General features: G+C 39.3%; 1 protein-coding gene across 1 annotated transcript; it reads right to left on the reverse strand.

Annotated features, from left to right (window-relative positions):
• Positions 1-597: 597 nt before the first annotated feature.
• Positions 598-21,692, reverse strand: LOC108895691 (glutamate dehydrogenase, mitochondrial). The gene is made up of 13 exons (XM_018694608.2): positions 21,153-21,692; positions 13,650-13,730; positions 13,455-13,510; positions 9,508-9,571; positions 8,881-8,975; positions 7,034-7,213; positions 6,316-6,453; positions 6,008-6,145; positions 5,432-5,512; positions 5,134-5,257; positions 4,451-4,542; positions 4,275-4,337; positions 598-3,885 (listed from the first exon to the last, which is right to left on the reverse strand). The coding sequence occupies exons 1-13, from the start codon at positions 21,562-21,564 to the stop codon at positions 3,766-3,768; spliced, it is 1,644 nt and encodes a 547-aa protein (XP_018550124.1). The 5' UTR covers positions 21,565-21,692; the 3' UTR covers positions 598-3,765.
• Positions 21,693-22,339: the final 647 nt, after the last annotated feature.

Raw genomic sequence — 22,339 nt, forward strand, 5'->3', positions numbered from 1 at the left:
AAATCCAGCTGTTAAATAGTGTTTTTTTACTTGTTGGGCCAGGAGGGGGCAGCAGAACTGACAGCAACGACCTTTATAGTTAGGGGAAGAATAAGTTAAAACTCGTATTATACATCAAAACAAAGCAGAAGAACCCAGTTTCAGATTTATTTTAAAACCTTTCTTTTTTTTCTGAAAAGATGAAAAAGTCAAGTCTAACCTGTAGGTCCTAATGATATCTTTATTTAATAAATGAATAATAATACAACATTGTTTAATAATCTAACACATCCTGGACAAGCAGTAGAAAATGGCTAGATTATATAACTCATTAAAAAATTACCAATTTATTTAAGAATAACATGAATTTTATATAAATAATAGTTATGGAGAAATATGTGATATTACTGCCTTCACTGGGTAAGAGAGTACGACATGAAACAGACTCTTTAAAAACTTCTAAATGATTTTTGAGTAACCTGCTTAAAATGAAATAGTTTTTGTCAGCATCTGTAACATCTGTTGTTGTTGTTCTCTTTTAGTTTCCAGCTGTTTATTTTCCCATTTACCAAATTAGATCTGAAAACAGATCCATAAAGACAAACACACACACACACATTGACCTTCTTTGTACTTTATTTTATTTTAACAAAACAGCATAAAAACTTCCACACACAGAATCCCAAAGCAGTTTCAATCAGGGCTGAGAGACAGAAAACCGTTTGTTTCATCCTTTTTTCCCCCAATACAGCATCAAACTCCCCTGACTCCCTATGCCCTCTTTCCCTAAACTACAATCTCAGGTGATGGTGTGAAGCCTTGTGGCAGCAACAAAGGTCACATGTCAGTTTAGTTCAGCTCAGACTCTTTGCTGTTGGTTGTGTTGTGTGTGTGACTTCACTGTGAGCTGCAGTGATGTTGGTGTTGGCGGGGGCAAAGCTTTCTTCTTGAATTTGTGCCTGTTGACTGGTGTGTGTCCTCCACAGGGACCATAACACACAGTTAGCAGTGTGCTTTGCATAGTTCATTAAAGAAAGTGTCTGAGCTTCATCCACCACAGCTCTGTCAGTTTGTGTCCGTCAAGATGAAAAGTCTCACAAAGTTCAGTGTCAGATAAGTCTTACACTGAGATACAGTTTCTTAGAGAGACTGAACTCTCAGTATTAGTACACTGCATTTACAACAGCAACACTTCATTCATTGTCCAATTTCCTATGACAGTAAACTCAACATCTTTGGTTTTTGTCTGTTAGCAGAGCTAACAATTCCTGTGAGAACTCGCACCATCGAGCAGCAAGTTTGATTTCATTTTGATTTTCTGAAACAAAACTCTGAGACACTGATCATCTGAGGATTCTGAGCTCAGTGGTTAGGGAGGCAGGTGTGTGAGGAGCCTACAGTCCTGTAACAGAGCACAGTATTGCTGAGTTTAACTGCATAGATTAGCTTGACCGTGAGCTGCAACTGTTTCACAACCTGAAAGGAAAAAAAAAAAAAAAACAGCAAACTCTCAGGGGGAGTTTGACTGCAGACAAACTAAACAAGGAGCGAACAGTTAAAGGATCATTCCAGGTGTTTTTTAAGTTTCAGGCAACATGCCAGGTGCTTTTTATTTTACAACTGACGTAGTTTTAAAGGATGTTGAAGTGTAACAGATTTTTTGAAATGTTTTGTTTTAAACTACTGCTGCACAGAAATGTAGTTGGATGGATGGATGGAGATAGACAGACACTGTACAAGTACAATGAGATCTTGTTTGGAGCAAGCCTGTATATGCCTGGTGTTAGAGTAATAAAAGGTATAAGAGAATAACAACAACAACAATCTGTGTGGAGAGCTGTAACCTCTGACTTTAAGTCCCTCTGTTTACCATTCATTAACAGTATATGAAGATGTAATAACTGGTTTCCAACAGCTGTAATCAGATCTAAGTGTTTATTAATGTATGTGTTAACAGCTCCTCCTGTAGAGGCTGCTGTATAAACAGATAATGAACGACGACACAGGAAAACATAGTTGTGACCTAACATAAAATATGTCTTCAAATTTTATATATGAAGACATTTCAACTGTAAACTGTTAATGAACATTTAAAATGTACTTATAGCTGCCTACAACTACATGATATTATGTTATACAGTATTTACTAAATGCTTCTATACTGCTCGTTAATGCTTAACTGGGGGAGTTAAAGCAAAGTGGTCCCAGTTCACTAAACACTGACTGTGATGGATTATCTCGAAAAACTGATGGATGATTTGAAAAATAACGAGTAAACGGGATTTGTAGTCAACAGGCTTGAAAACACACAAAAAAACATAGGAATGGTCCTTTAATAAAGTAACTCTAGAAGCAGTAATTATTAAAGCTAAAGTCCTGAGGCACATGTGCACTGACTGCATTATATAAAAAGAAAATAAATCTATGCTCTCCAGCTGGCCACAAACATATCGATACAGTGTGCACTATGTGGCCAAAAGTATGTGGACGCCTGGTAACATGTAACAGCCTATGCTCGTCTGGTTTCAGTCTTTCCACCAGAATCATTTTTCAAGTAAAAAAAAAAAAACTCCAGCTCCTCTGCTTTGCAGCTGAGTGTCTGTGACCTGTGACTGAGTAGGTGCTGGTCATAGACAGACACTGCTTTTCTTTAGGCCAAAAAAAAAAAAGATCACAAAGTTAATCAACAGTTTTGATACATAGCTACTTGTTTCAGTTGTTTTTCAAGCAGAAATTCTCTGATTCCAGCTCCTCAGATGTGAATATTTTCTGGCTGTCTATGATATTAAACTGAATATTTCTGGGTTCCAGACTGCCAGCAGGACAAAAGAAGACATCTGAAGAGGTCATCTTGGACTCTAGGGCACAAGGACACAGGGATGGACATCTTTTACTATTTACCGAATGATTCATTAAAGACAGGTAAATGAATCATTAGTTGCAGCTCTAGAGAAAAATTCCAATCCAAGTTCAAAGTTCATCTTGATTTGTTCAATTAACAGTCCAAAACCCAAAGATATTCAGTTTACTATGATAAAAGACGATGATGAAAATCAGGAAATATTTACATGTGAGGAGCTGGAAGTGACTATATTTGCTTCAAGTTGATTACAAAAATTGGCAGGTCACACCTTAAAACAAAGTGTCTACTGTTTGAGACAAATTCTACAACAGACCACAGATTAATTTCACTTGTTTTGCTTGAATAAATTCTGAAAGGCCTCAAACACCTAAAATTATCGAGTAAAAGAACAAAGATCATTTGTTTGTATAAAATGTTTTTCTTTCTTGTCCTCGATAAGTAATAATGTAGTGACTCATCATGTTGAGAAAAACATCCATTAATCTCAACAACAAAACAAACAAACAAACAAAAACTAGGCCACAACTACACTGAAGTTAATGGGTGCAGGTGTCCATATACTTTTGACCACACAGTGTATTGCAGGCAAGTGGTGACAGTTTTCTCTGTGCTCTTAAGGCTTTTAGATAATTTCTCTATATATTTAGGTTGATATGTGCATAAAGCAGCTGTAGGATTCATCAGAAAGCAGCAGAGCTGTGATTCAGCCCGTTTTAAAGCCGTCAACCCCAAGTTTCTAAAGTGTATTTCAAATGTATGGAGAGAAAAAGACTGTAAACAGGTGTGTTGAAGAGAGGGACTGAAACAGGGAGAGTTTCTGCACACTGCTGCTGCGCAAAAACTGTCAACCCTGGACTCTGTTTAAAAAGTGAGGTGTTGACGGGACAGGTAACAGACAGACATGGAGGCGGATGGAGGTGACTCTATGTGAAGATGAGGCCGGCCTCGCTGTAAACCTTGAAGACCTTCTCGATGGCGTTGACGTACGCCGCCGTCCGCAGATCCAGACCCAGGTTGTACTTGTTGGCTGTCCGCATGATTTGCTGCATGAGTGGAAGGGAGTGAGGAAAGGAAGTTAGGAGGAATAAAAAGAGGGAAAAGAAAGGAAGCAGGAGAGAAACATTTCAGACACAGAATATGTAACATTACTGACATTTTGTCGTTCACTTTCCGTTTACTCAGACATGTGGAGTTTGGACTCTAATTGTTCTGGTTACAACAGTTTTCCCACAGATCTTTAAAAAGTCTTACAGGAGTCATGAGTTTATTAATCAAAAAATAAAACCTTCATTTGTTTTAGTCTAAGTGTCTTAAATCGATCCTTCAAAAGTCTTAAAATGCTAAGACATGGCAAGTAGGATTTTTCTGAATCAGGTATCTGCCACTTAAGCTGTAGAGACTATGTAGACGTGTGTGTGTGTGTTTTTTTTACCCTGGCAGAGCGCTCCATGGTGAAGGCCAGACCTGAGTGAACAATGTCCTTCTCAGATGCTCCCTGCAACCAAAACACACTGTTACAACACCACAGAAGAAGAAGTAAAAGAAGGAGAGGACATATAGTAGTGGTAGTAGTAGTAGTAGTAGTAGTGGTAGTATCTGTATACTCACAGAGATCCTGGCCTGGAACTCAGAGGTGGGGACGACGGGAATGGCGCCGCCGTGTTTCCCAAACTTCCTCTCTAAACTCTCCTGAACCGACACTGAGGTAGTGAGGTGAGAGCATTAATAAGCTGCTGTCGCTCTCTCACTGTTGTTTGCTCTTGTATTAAAAAGAGTTGACTAAGTAAATAATTAGCAGATTAAGTGTTAATCGTTTCCTTTAGGTAAATCACAATAAAAGCCTCCTGCTGGTTCAGTGGTGAATGAGAAGCAGCAGCAGGAAATTAAGTTCAGGGCTGAAAATGGACAATAAACAGTGAAACGAGGCTGATATCTGAAATCACAACGAGGAGATGAATATATTTAAACGACCGCCTCTGCAAAAATAATTACATTTATAGTGATATACTATGATTTACAGCTGAATGTGTAGTTATATTCTACTACAAATCAGCCGTCAGTTGATAAGGCAGTGCTGACTGTGCTGCTCCTTTCAATAAAAATGCAAATAAACAATCAATCTATCAGTGTCAGGCCTCTGTCACTGCTGCATCAAATATACAGCAGATTATACAGCATCTTTTGCTGGACCACTGTTATTACAGAAACCACATAACTGGTTTCATGACAAAGTGTGTATTTGCCAGACTGATATAAATGTATGTAAACGTAAGAGACCTCATGTCACTCACTGAGCAGGTGGTAGTTGGAGTCTCTCTCATATTTGAAGGTGAGTCGACCGTAACTGACGTGGTTCAGATTCTTCAACCACTCAAAGTATGAAACCGTCACACCACCGGCGTTCAGATACATGTCCTGACAGAGCAGAGAGGAAACAAGGAGAGGGAACCAGGAGAGGAAACAAGGAGATGAGTCTCAGTGACACCTAAAAGTGGAAGTAATGCAGAAGTTCCATTGACATTTTATCTTTTTTTTTTTTTTTTTTTTTTTGATGAGCTCTTATTCCAAACAGTGTCAGACTCCACTCACCGGGATCACCATGATGTTTCTCTCCAGGAAAATGCGGTCGGCCTCGGGTGTGGTCGGACCATTGGCTCCCTCAGCAATGATCTGAAAGGAATACAGACTCCAGATCAGTACTGAGAGATGATGGGAAAACAGGACAGAACAGAGAGTTTTAACGAGTAACCAGGTTACAGGCAGTTTTCTGCAGTGATCTGATTTCTTAAGCATCATATAAACAAGAAACCTGATTTCCTCAGCTACATTTCTCCTGAGTCTGAATATGTCAGTTTCCACAATTGTACATTTGACTGTAAAATTCAGGTACCACATAGAACCTGTTCTCTCACTGTGCTGTCAGTTTAAAAGCTCTAATGAATAAATCAATCAATCAATAATCAGCATCTTGTATCACTAACTTACCTAAAATATGTAATGCTCTAAAAACACAGTCTGGGGTAGGGATGAAATCTGGTTCCTAAGTCAGTAACTTACTACATCACCTGATTTCTCCCATTCACTGATGACAAATGATGAACTGATGATTCAATTATTACTGATGATGACTGATACTATGTGTGCACGTGTGTGTGTGTGTGTTACCTTGGCTTTGATCTTGTGTGCGTTGCTCTTGGTCAGCTGTTTCTCGCTGGCAGCTGGGATCAGGATGTCACAGTCGGCCTCCAGGATGTTTCCTTCGTACGGTGTTGAGTTCGGGAAACCCACGATGGTCCCGTTGGCCTGGAGACAGAGAGGAAAGGTTTAGTTAGTAGGTTCGACAGATTGACTGTACTGTAGCGACATCACTGTTCGTCCAGCAGGTGGCGTAGTGGTCTTGTGTATTGAGTGGACTGTGTGTTATGGTTGCTTTTATTTTTGTTCCATTTCTCTAATATATGACCAGTGCTCACCAGTTTGTAGTCCTCCAGCTCTTTGGGGTCGATGCCGTTGGGGTTCCAGATGTTTCCATCCATTTCTCCGACTCCGACACACTTCGCTCCGAAACGATGGAGGTAACGCATGGAGTGGAGACCCACGTTACCAAAACCCTGCAGGCAGAACAGAGGGCACAGTAAACCCTGTGTACATCACAGACATTTCTCACAGCCACATTTTATCGTCAGTTTCACAGAGTGTGAAATATCTCAACATCTACTGGATGGACTGTGGTCAAAGTCATGTTCTCCTCAGGATGAATCATCTTGCAACAACATCAGGTCAAAATTTGAATGAATTAAAATAGTTAATTTAAAGATTAATTTTTTAAATCTTTCTGTTGAGGGTGCAGTTTACTGGAAAAGCTATGAACTAAATATTCGAGTATGTGCAAGGATTAAAATCCTGCGGTCTGTGTGCTGTGGGTCATGTTGATTGCAACTCATCGGCTAAAACTGAAGGAAAACATGTGTGGCTTCAGATGAGTCACAGCTGAGGACTCTGGTGGGCCCCATGAGGAAGAGGAGGAGGAGAGAGGGATGACTGAAGGATGGAAAGAGTGATGGAGAGGAAGAATGGCGAGTTTTGTGTGTCACATTAATAACATACAAAGATCACGAGGAAGGAATTTCTCTCTTGAACTTTAAATCAATGAAAAATGTGTGGAATGATGAGGAAGAGGACCAGGCGTACCTGGATGACAAAGGTTTTGTCCTGAAAGCCGGGACACATCCCCAGCTGGCTCATGTAGGCCGCCTCGTTGATGAAGTTCTCAATGCCATGGAAAACTCCTCGACCAGTGGCAGAGATCCGACCATGGATTCCTCCCTGACTGATGGGCTTCCCGGTGACGCAGGCGTGAGCATTGATGTCCTGAGGATGGAAAATAGAGAGCTGAATAAAGAGACGACTGGAAGACCTTTTTGCTAAAACTGAAACACAATGGAGCAGCCAGTAAATCCACAAACACACAGCAGTTGAATCCCATTTGCAAGTTTCAGCTTCCTTTCGAGTCTGACTTTCAACATCAACCACAGTCAAGGAAACAAATGTGAAATATTAGATTTACGGGAAGATACTCCAGATGAAGAAGGAACAAAAGTCCTTTCCTTAAATATGTGTCGACCATCCAACATGTTAAAGTAAAAACTTGTGTTATTTTCCATGACTTGAGGAGGATGAGTGCTCAGCCTCCTGCTGGTGTTACACTGTATCATGTGGCAAACGACACACAGTCATACTCTGTGACCTGCAGCAACAGCAACATGGCTCGTGTAGGCATTCAGAGCATCGATATTCACTGAAATAAGACTGAATATTATTTGCACTGTGTTGTTTTTACTTGTGCAGCTGCAGCACAGACCCCCAGAGAGGAACAAACTGAGTGAGGACGGGCTTAATGAACGTCACAGAGCAGAGATAAAATATGAGGCCAAAGTCCTACAGCCCTTCAGCTCAGCACAATGTCCATGGTTTAGGTCTGATAGTTAATTCATGTTAGTTCATGTTTGTTTGGTGGTTGTCCATAAATCACAATTAAAATGACTTCTGCATTCTGCAGTCACAGCTGCATCCTATATATCTAGGTAAACAGGTTAATATACTATCAACAAAGAAAAAGTTCACATCAAACCCAAATGCTATATCCCCATAACTAACCAAATGATCAGAATAAAAATGATAATACAGTACAGTAGTAGCCTATTGAGTACTTAAAATAAATAAAATAAACAAGGTATGGTGTGTTTAGACATTAGTTCTACATGACGACAATGTGATTTTGTGGCTGTCAACTAATTAAAGACTAAATTAAAAGTTGTTACATGAAAAAAGAAGCACTGACGTTTGCATCCTTGTATCGTAAAGATAAGTTCTCATAAGTTCTCACGGGGCAAAATGAACTGGAGCACACTTAATAATTCAGTCTTTAATTGCACAAACAGACTAATGTTTTGACACCACTGTGTCCTCATCAGAGTCCTCTGATCCTCATCCTCTGATGAGACCAACTGCAGTGACTCTATAAGTTTGCTGTATTCAGAGGGAGCTGTGTCCAGCAACACCATGAAACTCTTTCCAATCATTTTACAGCTAAAAACAGACCAAAACTATCAATGACTGCATATCTGTGTTTGCTGGAAAACCTGACTGACTCTGAAGTCGCTGTCCTGTTCACAGATAAAGAGGTCTGAGGTCAAAGGTTGATTTTCAGCTCAATCAGATGATGAGAAACTTAAGGAGAAAGTCACCGATTGAAGGATATACATCCACCAGCCTGAACACAGTGAAGACTCGTGATTTACTTTCAGCGGTGTTTGGTTTGGCAGCAGAAACCCTCCAGCCAGATCTGGAGTTCATGTCTGATCCTGAACTCAAGTGTTAAACTACAGCTCAGTCTACATCTGATGTTGCGTTAACGTGTGACTTTTCTGATTAATGTTTCCTCTGCTTGTTTATTTTTGATATTTTGACACTCCTTATCTGTTTCCATGCCCCCTGCATAACGTAGGTTCAGGTTAATATTCAGAGTGGAGACTCACATAGTGTCCCATGGTGGTGGCAAAAGTGTCTGCGATCCAGGACATCTCCCTCTCTCCAGTGCTCATGTCTGGAGCAGGAACATCAATACCAGGCCCTGTAGAACCACAGAAACATTGGAGACATGTGACAGATGAAGGGCAATAATAACCAACAGTCTTCATGTATTAAGGCAGTTAAGTCTCTGTGTTTCCGTTCTGCTGCATGTTTCATTTCATTTCATCACATTTTTGTGCTGTTTCCTCAGAAATGTTTGTTATAAATTCTCCCAAATCTCTGAACTCTGCTGGAGAGATGAACAGCATTCTTTCCAAAAGATATTCCCTCATTTAATAATCATAGACTTTATTTGTATAGCTCCTTTTAAAAACACACACGACACAGCTCAAAGATCTTTACATTAAACTGTAGAAAACAGATTAGCAGATTTCAGAACAGACTACCAAAATACAATAAAACAATGATGAATAACACAAATAGAAATAAAATGAAAAAAGAATGATTCATCAGTAACACTCAATAAAAGCCAGACAACAGGTGTCTTAAAAACAAAGTGTAACGAGTTGCACTGCACTGCTGTGTTGGACTTGGTGATTTGAGAGGTAATTTTCACGGTGGAAATCACTTACCGATGAAGCCTTTCTTGGCAAGCTCGATAGTAAACCTCCTGGTGATTTTCTCCAGCTCAGTGTCCTGAAAACACACACACCAACAGTCAGTTCAGGTATAACTCCCCATAAAACCTAAAACTGTGGACTGGATTTATAGTTCTCTCTGTGTATGGAAAAAAGAAATGAGATAGAAAATGTTATTCAGTGAGCTTTAGAGGTGTTGGTAAGTGTATTTTTAAGCTCTGGACAAAGCCAGGGAAGCTGTTTCCCCAGTCTCCTACAGTAACAGCTAATCACAAAATCAAACAATGTCCAAAATAGGGAAAAAAGCAGTAACTGATATAAAATGTAAATTGTAAATTTCCCCATTGTGGGACTAATAAAGGACTATCTTATCTTATCTTATATCGATAGGGACTTTATGCTAAACTAGGCCAACCCAGGTCTGACTTAAACACTGAATCTGTTTGAACATTCCACTGTTTTTTTAAACATGCTAAACTAATCTTTTTTATGCAAGAACAAACTAAACTCTAAGATCTTTTCTAAAACTGCATAAAGCTCAATTTAAAACCAGAGTCATGATCAGTCAGAAAATGACTATGTAGACAAAAAGGCCTACAATTATTTATTAAATTCATGAATTTAACTACATTTTTGTGTGTACTTTTCAGCTGTATATGACAATAATTCCCACTATAAATCAATTAACCTGGATCTGGGTAAGTGGCAGAAAAACAGAGCAGTGAAAAATGATTCATTCATTTATGTTCCTGCTAAAACTTTGATTTTTAGCTGATGATTTTGTGAAGTCTCCTGACAGCTACAATCTTATAGACACATTTTACTACTAACTTACTGCTGCAGCAGACAAGATTTAACAACTTTTTTTTTTTTTAAGAACTTAATCAAGTTCTTCAAAGACTATGAAACTGATGAATCAGAATGATTTTTTTTTTTTTAATAATGACAGCTGATTTGACACTTGTCTGTTTGAACTGAATCTAATTCCTGGAAGTTCTTCATGTGAAAAGGTCGGAGGTCCTCACAGGGCTGCACATGTGAGAAAGCTGATGTGTTTTGCAGCGGAAAAAAAAAGGAAAGCGCGAAGGTCAAGCAAACATTTAGCCAGAGTTCAGCCCCAGAGATAGAGAGAGCAGAAATCAATGTGTAAAGAGGGAAAGCGAGAGAAAGTTATTGACTCATCATGTTAGAGTGAGAGAGAGAGAGAGAGAGAGAGAGAGAGAGAGAGAATCCCAGTGTCTCTCTGCCAGGTGATGGCTCAGCATTTCCCATCAGGTCTGAACCACTGAGCAGCAGATTGGGAGGGTCGGGGGTTATCACCAGTTAAAGGAACATCCTGCTGTTATTTTACATGGTTTAGACTGGGGGTTGGTAACGTGTGACAGAGACATGCAAACACGAGTAAAAGTAAATAGACAAGCAAGTAAATATACAGAAGCACTGACACACAATATGTCACAGCTTTGCCAAATATTACATTAGTGTGGTCCTGTAATTACACATTGCTAAATTATATGAGTAATAAAACATGTTAAACCTACATGGTGTTGATATGATGATATGTCAGCTGCACTTATCATTGTGCTGTCTCCAGACATGGCTGGCCACCTCCCTGTATATATACTGTTTGAGTCATTTTTATTTCTAAAGCCATTCTAGATAAACTTTGCTCACATGTTCGCAAACCTTTACAGAGAGTTCATCCTCCAGTCCTGTTCTCAGACCACAAAACACTCATCTACTGTCAGTCCCAGAGCACGAAGTGAGACAGGAAAAAAAATGTTCATGTTTTCTGCTGCAGAGTAATCTGCAGAGGGAGCTGAAAGAATCTGGTATTCAAGACTGAATTCCAGCAGTGCTGAGACCGTTTCAGTTCTGATCAGCTGGGAAGAACTAAAGTCTGTTTTTCCATCTATAAATCAAACTGTTTACTTAATTGTCAACTTTAAACAATTTAATTCCATATCAGTCAGTTTTATTATTCTATTGTAGCCTATTCCACAAATCAAGAAGGAATCTTCCAAAGTTAGTGTTTGTGTCTGTGTCTGTCATTATGAAGGCATCTTTTAAATGATCACAGCAAGAAATAATTGTTTCAGTGTTTGTGTGGGCAGAGATAAAAAAAACTGTGAATCTAACATTCAAATGATCTCTTTTTTTCATCCAACAGCTTCATCCTCCCTGAGTGTGATGATCATTACAGCCTCAGATGTGGCAGAGTGGTCTAACCTTACTAATCTTTACTGTTTACACCAATTAATAATAATTTAAAAAAGACCTGCTGAGTCATGTGTGAAGGAAAGAAAAACTGTCAGATTTTAGGTGTAGTGAGAAGCAGCAGAGGTTCCTTGTCTGTAATATGAGACTGTGAGTCAATCAGGAAACAAAGCATGTCAGGACATCATCAGCTGTTAATGATCTCTGTCTCTCACACTCACTCTCTGCTTCACAAACAGGATTTTTACTAATAGCAGTGTTTCACTCACACACACCTGGGATCTAGGTCACTGTGGTGAATTAATAGGACAGAGGTTGTGCTGTATTGGATTTAGAAAGACCCCTCATTACACTACCTTTGCTTATTTACACTGAAACACACACAGCCGGCATAATGCTGTGCTGGTGTGTGACTTTATACAGCATGCTGGCATAGCAGAATCAGAGGCATGACTTGCAACACAGAGGCATCTACGTCATTCGGGTTTCAGCTCTCTTTTTACTCACACATCACACTGCTTTTGTGACTACAACCACTGCCAGCTTAAAGGCGAGACAGCCGGGGTCCTCCCGTTCCACCTCTGCACCTTTTATACAGAGCAGTGAGGTATAATAATGGTGCCATATTATCAACTTGGACAGGCTGTGTAAAAGATACTACTGCAAGTCCCAGCAGGTCTGAACAAAGTCAGTATTAAAACTTGTCTGTAGTGTGCGATGCCTCAAGTTTTGCTAGGTCTAGGGATGTCAGTGATCAATTGATTATCGACTGTCATAACTGTTGTAACTGAGGTTGTTGAGGATGATGCGTAACTGTCAGAAAATGTACTTCTGTACCTCTTACTGTTTAACAGGATGGATTAACGTGTATTGGGTGACCACTCATAAGAACCACACAAATGAAAAAACTAATGCACCTCCTCACCATCCGAGGAAGAAGTAAATGTCAGCGTGGCTCCCTGTGCTCACTCTGGCATCGTGTCTACGAACACTGCAGCGTGAAGCTGTTAGCTATCTGAGGCTTATGCCAGGCTCAAACTGGACTGGATTAAGTTTGGTGTTACTAATAACGCTGGCTCTCTCAGCATTTGTGTATCTGGACACCTGTCCCACCTGAACAGGTGCTTACTAAACTTCTCATGTAAATAAGGGTTGTGTATTTTCTTATATAAAACAAGTAAAACCAGAGTCTGTGGAGAACTTCCTGTTTATTCAGTAACATCACAGGTTATTTACTGTTGAAGGCTACAGGCCTTCTGAAGAAGAAATCAGTCAGACTTTGATTTAATTGTCTGATCTAATGTATAATGGGGATTGTATAGCATTGTCTGTGTGTCATTATGTTGTTTAATACTTTGGATTTTTTCTGGCCAGTTGGTGACAGACAGGAGTGGAAGCTCTGCAGTTTTAAATGAAGTCTGAACAGTAAATCTGTTCTTTAAATTCTGACTTTACTGAATTTGTGGTGAACACAGGTCAAGTCAGTGCCTCTCAGTACCACTGTCTGTCATGAGCTTTAAAGGTTAACTGACTATTGATTATTTTAAGGAAACTGCTTTAGATTTGAGGACATGTTGTGCCTTCTCGTTTCTCTGTTAAGAGTCAGAGCACTGCTTTTCTTTATCATTACCAAATGAATCAGATCTTATGTGTTGGAGGAAAATGAGTGAATGCAGGAGATCAACTAGAAACTTAAACAGTCTGGAGGTTGTGTCTGGACTTACAGAGTAGTTCCTTGGGTTGATCTTCACTCCGGCTTTGGCTCCACCAAATGGCACATCTGGAACAAATTCACTTTACTGGAATACTAGAACAAACAGCAGCTTCACTCTACAACCAATACCAGAGGAGTGACTTGGATACCAAATATACCAAAAGGGTGTGTGTGTGTGTGTGTGTGTGTGTGTGTGTGTACTCACCAACGACGGCACATTTGTATGTCATCAGCGAGGCCAGAGCCTTTACCTCGTCTACAGACACATCTGTACTGTAACGGATACCTGAAACACACAAACAATAAAACTCAGATTCTTCCACTTACAGAAGTAAAGATAAAGGTCTATAGCTCCAAAAGCAGTGAATCTGAGTGAATTTCTCTTTTTCTCTCCACTCTCCTTCATCTCTCCCCCGAGACAGTGAAGCCCTGTGTTTGAATTTTGGGACATTGCACCTGAACCAAAACATGCACTATCTATGAGTCCAAACAGACTGCATCTGTGCCTTAACTCCCTTTCCAGAGTGAGTAGAGATGCAGTGTGTAATAGTGATGTGAATTAGTAGTGGTGAGATGCGAAGAGGACAGTTTCAATCATTAGGTGTTCCATAAATATAATGTCCACAGGCTGTAATTTTAAGTCCATCTGCTTCCTGCTCCAGATGCATCAACCTCTACCTGACTTTGTATCCAAACTAGAGATCAAGTTTTTTTTTTCCAGAATGATACAGCTTATTAAGACAAACAATATTCCTGTATATATCCTAGGTTCTTTCACAGTGGATCTCCTAGAAGCAAAATATTTAAAAATTATATGAAAACTTTTAACCAAAATCAAAACATCATAGCACTGATTTCAAGTGTTTTGCTCTTGCTTGACCTAAATGTGAAGCATTTACAAAAAAAATAAATAAATAAATTTGCTAGTGACTAGCTCTTTGCCCTCTGAATTAACACCAAGGGGTTATTTACAGTCTCACTTCTGTTACAAATCTGGTTTGCTGCTAAAATATAAACACTTGTTGGTATGTACTGGAGATTTCCCAATAACAGAAATGAACATTAAAATTTGTTCCCTCTGCTGCTCAAATCAAAAGCCTATTTGTCTCTATATGGAAAATAAGAACTCATTGAAAGTGGAGGGAGTTCAGTCTGAAGCTGGAAATGAGTCTAGAGCTGAGCCAATACATGCAAGCCTGTTCACACGCATCACTGTGAATACAGCCTGCTGCAGGGAAACTGCACAAAATTGCTGCAGCTCAGAGAGATAAAAGAGAGATGGAAAAACAGACCAAGAGAGAAAACCAGAGTTTCTTATTCTATGTTACACTCTTGAGATTTATTTGTGCAAAGACAAAAGGAGTAAAAATCTAATAAATTGTGATTTTTTAAATCTTTTATTTTATTGAGAGCAGCAGAAAACAAAATACTGGACGAGGACAGAAAATAAAAAAATGTGAAGCAGTGAAAGAGCAGTAAACAGGAAGCAAAAACAAAAGTGGGGAAGAAAGAAGGAAAAAATAAGAAATCGGCAGGGAAACAAAGAAGTGAAGCAAAGAGACGAGTGCGAAAGAGTTAAGAGGAAGCAGACACACTTGGCGTGAGAGGAGATGTTTCTGAAGCCGCAGTGAGTCAGTCAGTCTGGGGTGTGGTCACCTCTGCTCAAAACAGGCTCATTTAAAGGAACAGTACAAACAGCTTCACATTCAATCAAGTTGACTTAATGAGTTTACTTAGTAAAACTTCATATAGATCTGAAACAACCACAACCTTCACCTACTCTACCAGTTCTTATATTAACATTTACATTCAGTACATTTGGCAGCTGATCTAATTTACCCACAGACAACTAAGAAATACTCAGTGTTTAATTCTAAGACCATTACCATCTGGTGAAAGTTTCCAACCAAAAACTTTGTTTAGCTGTGGTGGTCAGCCACCCAGATCCTGACACCTCTCATCCCTCAGTAACTACCAGATGATAGCCAAAACAGCACAAAAACTCATTATGTGGTTGATTTTTATTTTTATTTATTTATTTTTTTAATAGTACCTCTGCCCAGAATTAATCAAACATGAAGATTTAATAGAGAGTTATAAAAGTAGGATTGTTTTCATGGAACAGGGGCTTTTACTTTCATTTTTTTCCCCAAAGTGTCAGTTTATTGTTGGAGCAAAGAGAAAAGACGTCTGTCTGTTCAAATGGGCCTAAACTTCTTCAAACAATTGTTATTTTCATTTATTTGATGACTCTATTTTCAACATATAATTGGTTCTAGAGGATCTGCTGGACAATTTTCTTGGCAAAAGTGCTTCAAATCCTGAGCCCTATCATAATGTTCCACCAGTTATACACGGGTTACAGAAGATACAGTGATGCCACCACAGAAATGGCGCCTTGTTAACTTTTGTCTACAACCCAGATTTGTGTGTAAACCACTGCAGGAAATGCTGCTCTTCTTACTGGAGAGAAGAATGTCAAATGTCAATGTCAAACCAAGGAGTCAGTCTGTCACTGGTGTATGATGGACTCTCTGCTGCAGACATGACAACATAGGAGTTTTTCCTAAATCAGACAATTTGGAGCTACTTTTAGCTTTAAGGTGTTTTGTGCTGATGACTCCTGGTTGTTGGTCATTTAAGTTCAGTCTTGGTTTTGGAAACAATAGTTTGATACACAAATCTAAAAACACCAGATGATCACATTTTTGCAAAATGCTCCTGACAAATAAACAAACCAACACTGGTGAAAACATAACCTTCTTGGTGGAGGTAAAAATCTATCAGCAGCAAAAAATGGTTGCAACAAATGAAGTCACTGCTGTTTTGAATTACTTTGAATAAAAAGAAAAACAAATGAGAGGATAAAAAAAACCTCGCTGTGACACACCTCAGATAATTCATGTCCTTAATCATATGTCAGCTGATGATGATGATGTTTTCAGAGGCTGAAAACTGGTTTCCACTGAAAGTGAGATTATTATCTGCACTGCACTGCACTTCTACACACACCGTCCTGCTGGCCCAATTATTCACCAGAACACCAAATGTGGATTAATGCACTGCTGAAAATAGTTCCTAACAAATGCTCTATTTCCTCCTGTTTGTCTGATAAAGACTACAGTGAACCACAGACAGAGTTGGGAAGTCAGAAAGTACTATGAGACAGACTAACACACTGTTGGAAATAGAAAATAGAGGAAAGCTTTATCATTTTGTACAATCCAAGGTGACATCTACAAAAGTTTGCTGTCATGTATGACAAAGAAAATCATCAAATGGAACTTCAGAATTTTTGCTTAAAAATGACAAACACACTTAATCGATTATCAACTGGCTGATTAATTTGCATTTGACAGACAAATATATGACTAACTGTTGCAGCTCTAGTCTGGACTTGACATTCCCGGATGACGTTGGACAAGAGTCAGGTTACACCCGGGACAGGTTGCCAGTGTATCACAGGAATGCCTTCACAGGCACAGCAAACATGTGAACTTCACACAGAAAGGCCCCAAACAGGAGTTGGAACCTGGATCCTTCTTGTTGTGAGGCAGCAGTGCTAACCACTGCAACACTGCAACACTGCACCACTGCACCACTGTGCCACTGTCAAACTGGAACTGGACTGCATGTTATGGATAATGATGAACAGGCAGAATCAGGATATGAAAGAAGTGTCTTGTACTGCAGTATTGCAGGAAAACAGCCACTTTCCTTAAGGCACAGACTGAGGAGGAGGGGTAACAGCGAATATTCACTACGGCTCATTAGTCAGCCCTTGACCTAAACTTACTTATAACTCATTTCAAAGCCTTTCCCTTGGTCTTTCACAGCCAAGTTAGAAAACACAAAAAACATTTCTACCACTTACTATATACCACCCACCTGTCAATTACTGAGAGACTCTGAGTTAGTGCTTGGTGCAGATACAATAATTATTAGATGATGATGCGACAGCCTTATTTCAGCATTTAATTCACTATTATACTCAATTGGCTTATGTAAAGGAACACTTGTTCTGACATCTGTGATCTTGTTCTGACATATGGCATAGAAACCGAACATTTAATAAAACCCTCTTCAGTCTGACCATTTTATAGAAACATAAAACAAGTGTCTATGACAGCCTTCTTCCACCTGCTCAATATTGTGAAAATCAGAAACAGAGAGAAAAAGAAAAAGAGCAGAATGGGAGCCTTCAGCTCAATCTCCTCTACTGCAGAATCACCACCTTGAATTTGTCTGTATCTGCATCTGTTAAGGCTTGAGAACAATATTTGAAATAACCAGCTGTTTTAAAAATGAAAAAGAAACATCTGTGCAACCCTGAATAGATGATAGTTGATATGATATGATTTGAATCAAAGGTGCAATACTACCTCCCCAGTCACTACTTCCACAGCTAATACATCAACCACTGCACCACCTGCTGCTACTCGAGGACAACCCTCTGTGAAGTTTTCTTTCACAGCACAGATCAGTGACAGCCGCAGCAGGCAGAGTTTGAACTGGGGCCAGATTTCTTCCTAAAACAAGACTTTTCCTGCAGACAATGAGACAGTCTGATGGGATTAACTCCTCTCAGGTTTCTGCTGACAAACTGGTGTAATTTTCAGTTCTGAGCTGTGTCCAGGGCGTTTCCTGGAAATATCCCATCACTGCTGTCGAGGAAACAATTGCACAGCACCCCCAGCACTGATCTGTATTCAGTTTAAAAAGGCTTAAAGTAAATAAATAAGCCCTGCAACAGAAAGCATTTAGCTGTCCTGTAAATGTGTAATTTGAATAACAGAGATAATGTAAGTGTGGTAGTTCATTAGAGAGTGGGGAAAAAAAACTTTAAAAGCATCCTATCTCAGTCTGTTAACAAATTCTGTTGACTAGTTTTTGAGACATTCTGCTAACAAATACACAGACTGATATATTATTCTGTAGTAGCAGGAGTTTCAAATGGTTGTTTCAAATATTGTTCTGGCAGCTTAGAGGACAAAGTTTTGTGAGTTCTGTTTTTTCATGTCATTTCAATCAAGGCACCTGATCCAGTATTCACAGTTTTTTGTAAGAAGTAGTCCATTTCTCAGCAAGTTTTATATCTGTGTCCTGATGTCAGATTTATGGATGTGACAGAACTTAAACTGAAGTATGTGTATCACTGAGGAATCAGTGATTTAGCATCTGAAATCTAACTTTCACAAAAGTAAAGGCCTTATAACCACAGTGTAAAAATACTACTGTTACAAGTAACATGCCACATCGTAAAGTACTAATTATGCAGAATGAGTAATTTCATAAGATTATACATTATATAGATGTATTATAAATAAGCACCACTGTCATCTTGCAGCTGGTAATCTGTAATAATGCATCAGAAATGTATTGCTGATTAGGTTTTATATTATGAATCAGAATCTGCAAAGTTGAAGTGGAAGTATAAACTCGGGTAAACTACAAGTACTTCAGATTTGAATTTAAGTACAGTACCTGGAAAGTGACAAAGTACTTTGTTACTTTTCACCAATGACTATATAAATAAATTTGTATCATAACTTGTCAAATACCGACTTATTCTTTGATCAGATAGTTTCAGATTTAAAGAATAATTTCTCCAGTTTTGGACTACATTTCATTTAATGGAAGTTCTACTTGTGTTTAGACAACATTTAGTTTTTGACAACTTTAATTTCTTTTCTGCATTGAAGGAAAAGTTAAGAGGAAAAACAGGTTTATATTAAAAGTCAACTTTTTCATGAAAGTATGGTATCTGCGCTAGTATTACAGATACCCTACATGTATCTCTACCATCTCATGTGGATGTTTCCACCACACATGTTGCCTGAACCTTATGTCAACAGACCTGTGGTCAGTCTGTGAGGCAACACATTCATCAAGATCCCATCATGAATGTACAGTAACCAGCAAGACAAATAAACACACACAGTGTGCAGGTGAACCAGCTGCTGACCGGACTGTCAGCATTCCTGTCAGGGGAGGAAACCTCACCACCTTTAACCACATCGAACATGCCTGACGCTCCTTTCAACGTCTACACAATCTTTTATTACTTATCTCCGCTGATACAGTACAACATTACATTTTTGTTATTGTTATGATGACAGAATTTCAGCCCATATGACAATATGAAGCCTTTTAACAGCTCTAGTGAAGAGATACCCTCTAAAATCTGGCTGTTAGACATTTTTTCTACATTCATATTATTTCAGGTTGGTTCTTCCATTGAAAAGCAGGAGGTGAGATTAGCCCAAAGCCACTGGACTTTAGTGACCAAATGATTGTCAATAGAAAAGAGAAGCTCTGCTATTAATTAGCAAACATATTAAAAATGAGCTAAGCTTATAGTATATTTTTGACATACAGGTGCATAATAATTCGATTTGGTGCTGCAATGATTAGTCACGTAATGGATTTGTTGATTGACAGAAAATGATACAGAAACTATTCTGATAATCAATTGATAATTTTGGTATGTTTTTAGTAAACGGGCCGAACATTTCACAACTCCATCTTTTCTGCTTTCCATCACTATGAATGACTCCTTACACATTGCATATAGTCCTTTGATCCATTTTCAATATAAAAATATAGTAGAGTGAAGCTTTAGTAATGCAGTCCTGGACTAAACTAACAAGAAATGTGTATGGATATTCCTTATTCCCAGAAGATGAATCTTTATCATTTTGGTGACCTCCTGACCTCACACCACCTGCAGGACAAACTTTATGTTCAATTTCCACTGTCACTTCAACATTTCTGTAATATTCTTATGATATTCCTGATTTTCTACTTCGCATGTCTGGTCACATTTATCTAGCAGTGTTCATCATCTGGCTTTTTACTCCCACTGTAAGTTTAACTTTCTAATGACATCCTACCAGTAACGTTATGATACTCCAGTGATACCCCAGCCACTTCCATCCCTTGCAGAGCATCTTGTGTAAGACTGTGATGTAGAGAATATAAATGTTCTATAGTATTTTTGTCTATCTTATTAAAATACAGCATCACTACATATCTACATATTAATTTAGCTTTTAATGCAATCAGTGGTGGAAAGCAAATAAGACTGCACACCCAAAACATAGGATCGGTTTACAAAATGGGAAGGGGTCTCTATTCTACAAATACTTTGGTCATATCCAGCTCTTTAATAATAATGGAAAATGTGTATTTTGGGCTCAGCCATTGAACTTCAGAACTCTGACTCCTCCTCCTTTTAAAAGTATATGGATTGTTATAACCTCTACGACAGATAAACAGACACTGTTGAGGCCAAAATACTGCACCTTATTATAAATTATGGGCTAAAACAATGGCTCAACTGGCTGCAAATGACAGGGTGGCAATCTCTCCTAAAAAGTTTGATTTAGATATGTTTACATGTGGCCCTTTCACTGCCTGTAACTCAGTTTACTAATCCAGGTTAACCCATAGACTGTTGTGTTTAACCCTAAAGAAGATGTCAGCGTGTTGCTGTTTTTCTTGTTGTTGCAATCATTCAATAAAATGTTCGTTGTATATCCTGTAGTAACTTCTTGAGTCTAGTTTCAGCTCTCTAAAAGCGTCCTATCATGTTCCTTTTTACCTCCTGTCTGCCACTTCCGACAGTCTGATAATACTGTTGTGATAGCGTTATAATATACCTATATTATTATATATACTGTTGTGATGGTCCAGCTGCAGGTCTCACCTCCCTTGCAGGGCGTCCTGTGCTGGCTGTGCTGAGCCCGGTAGCCCTCTATCACCTCCCACTCTCCGTTGTCTCTCTTGATGGGGAAGCTGACGCTCAGAACGTGGTTACACGGCTTGATGATCCGCAGGATCCCGCGGACCCTCTTCCTCTTCTGCTCAGGGGTCTCTCGCGTCCTCAAGTCCTCCACCAGCTTGTCCTCCACGATTGCGGCTCCACGGTCGAAGAAGCCCTCCACCATGGTGAAGAAGTTTGGGTCGTCGTCCCGGTCCACGGCCTGGCTGTAGCCGCGGTACCGCAGCAGAGACGCGGACGCCGGTAGAGCCGAGTCAGCGGCAGCAGCAGCGGTGCAGCCTGAGGCCAGGACACTGCCCGCTCCCCGGGTGAGTAGCTCTCCAAAATACCGGTACATTTTGGGTTTAATGTAAGTTTACCGTCCCAGGGAGACGTGTGAGTCGGGCTTTAGCAGGACAGTGTGGGGGAAGACAAGGAAATGGAACGGGGAAACTAAAAGTTGTACCGCAGCAGCGACTCCTCCTTCATGCCGCCCCTTCCTGTTAAACTACACCGCAGTGTGCGTGACCAACAGTGCACGTGCAGCTGCGTGTTTTTAAAGCGAACACAAAACCACACAAGACCTTTAAAACGAAAATAATGCAACAAGAAAGTCCTGCTGGTTAGCTAAATCGTTAGCATTTAATAACAGTTTACAAACGTGTTCAAACACAACTCTCAATGTAGTAAACACAGAAAATTTGCTACATGTAAACAAAAACACAAAATATGAAGATTACTTCTCAGACATGCACTCTGGACTTGACGAATTTTCCGTAATTTTGGTTGTTTGAGATAGCCTCAAGCCTGCTAGAATTGGTACACACTTAAACTTCCGGTTCAACATTCAAAATAAATGTACATGTCAATGAAACTTCAAAGTTTCGAGTGGTAACAAGGGCACAAGGGGTGGTGGTGGTGGGGGGTTTAAGGTTATTTAAAAAGTATAAAATTGAATATATAAGGTATTAAATATTATTTATATCCTACTTTTGGAAGCAGTGTTTCTTGTCTTGTCTTAAAAAAATAATCGTTACAGAAGACACAACTCATTTATCACTATAATTGATGTAACTAACACGTGAAAACACAGGGGAGGATATAGTTAACACTTTTATTTTGAAAGGAACAAC

Source organism: Lates calcarifer, linkage group LG16_LG22 (genome assembly GCF_001640805.2).
Source record: "Lates calcarifer isolate ASB-BC8 linkage group LG16_LG22, TLL_Latcal_v3, whole genome shotgun sequence".
NCBI classification, from domain to species: domain Eukaryota; kingdom Metazoa; phylum Chordata; class Actinopteri; family Centropomidae; genus Lates; species Lates calcarifer.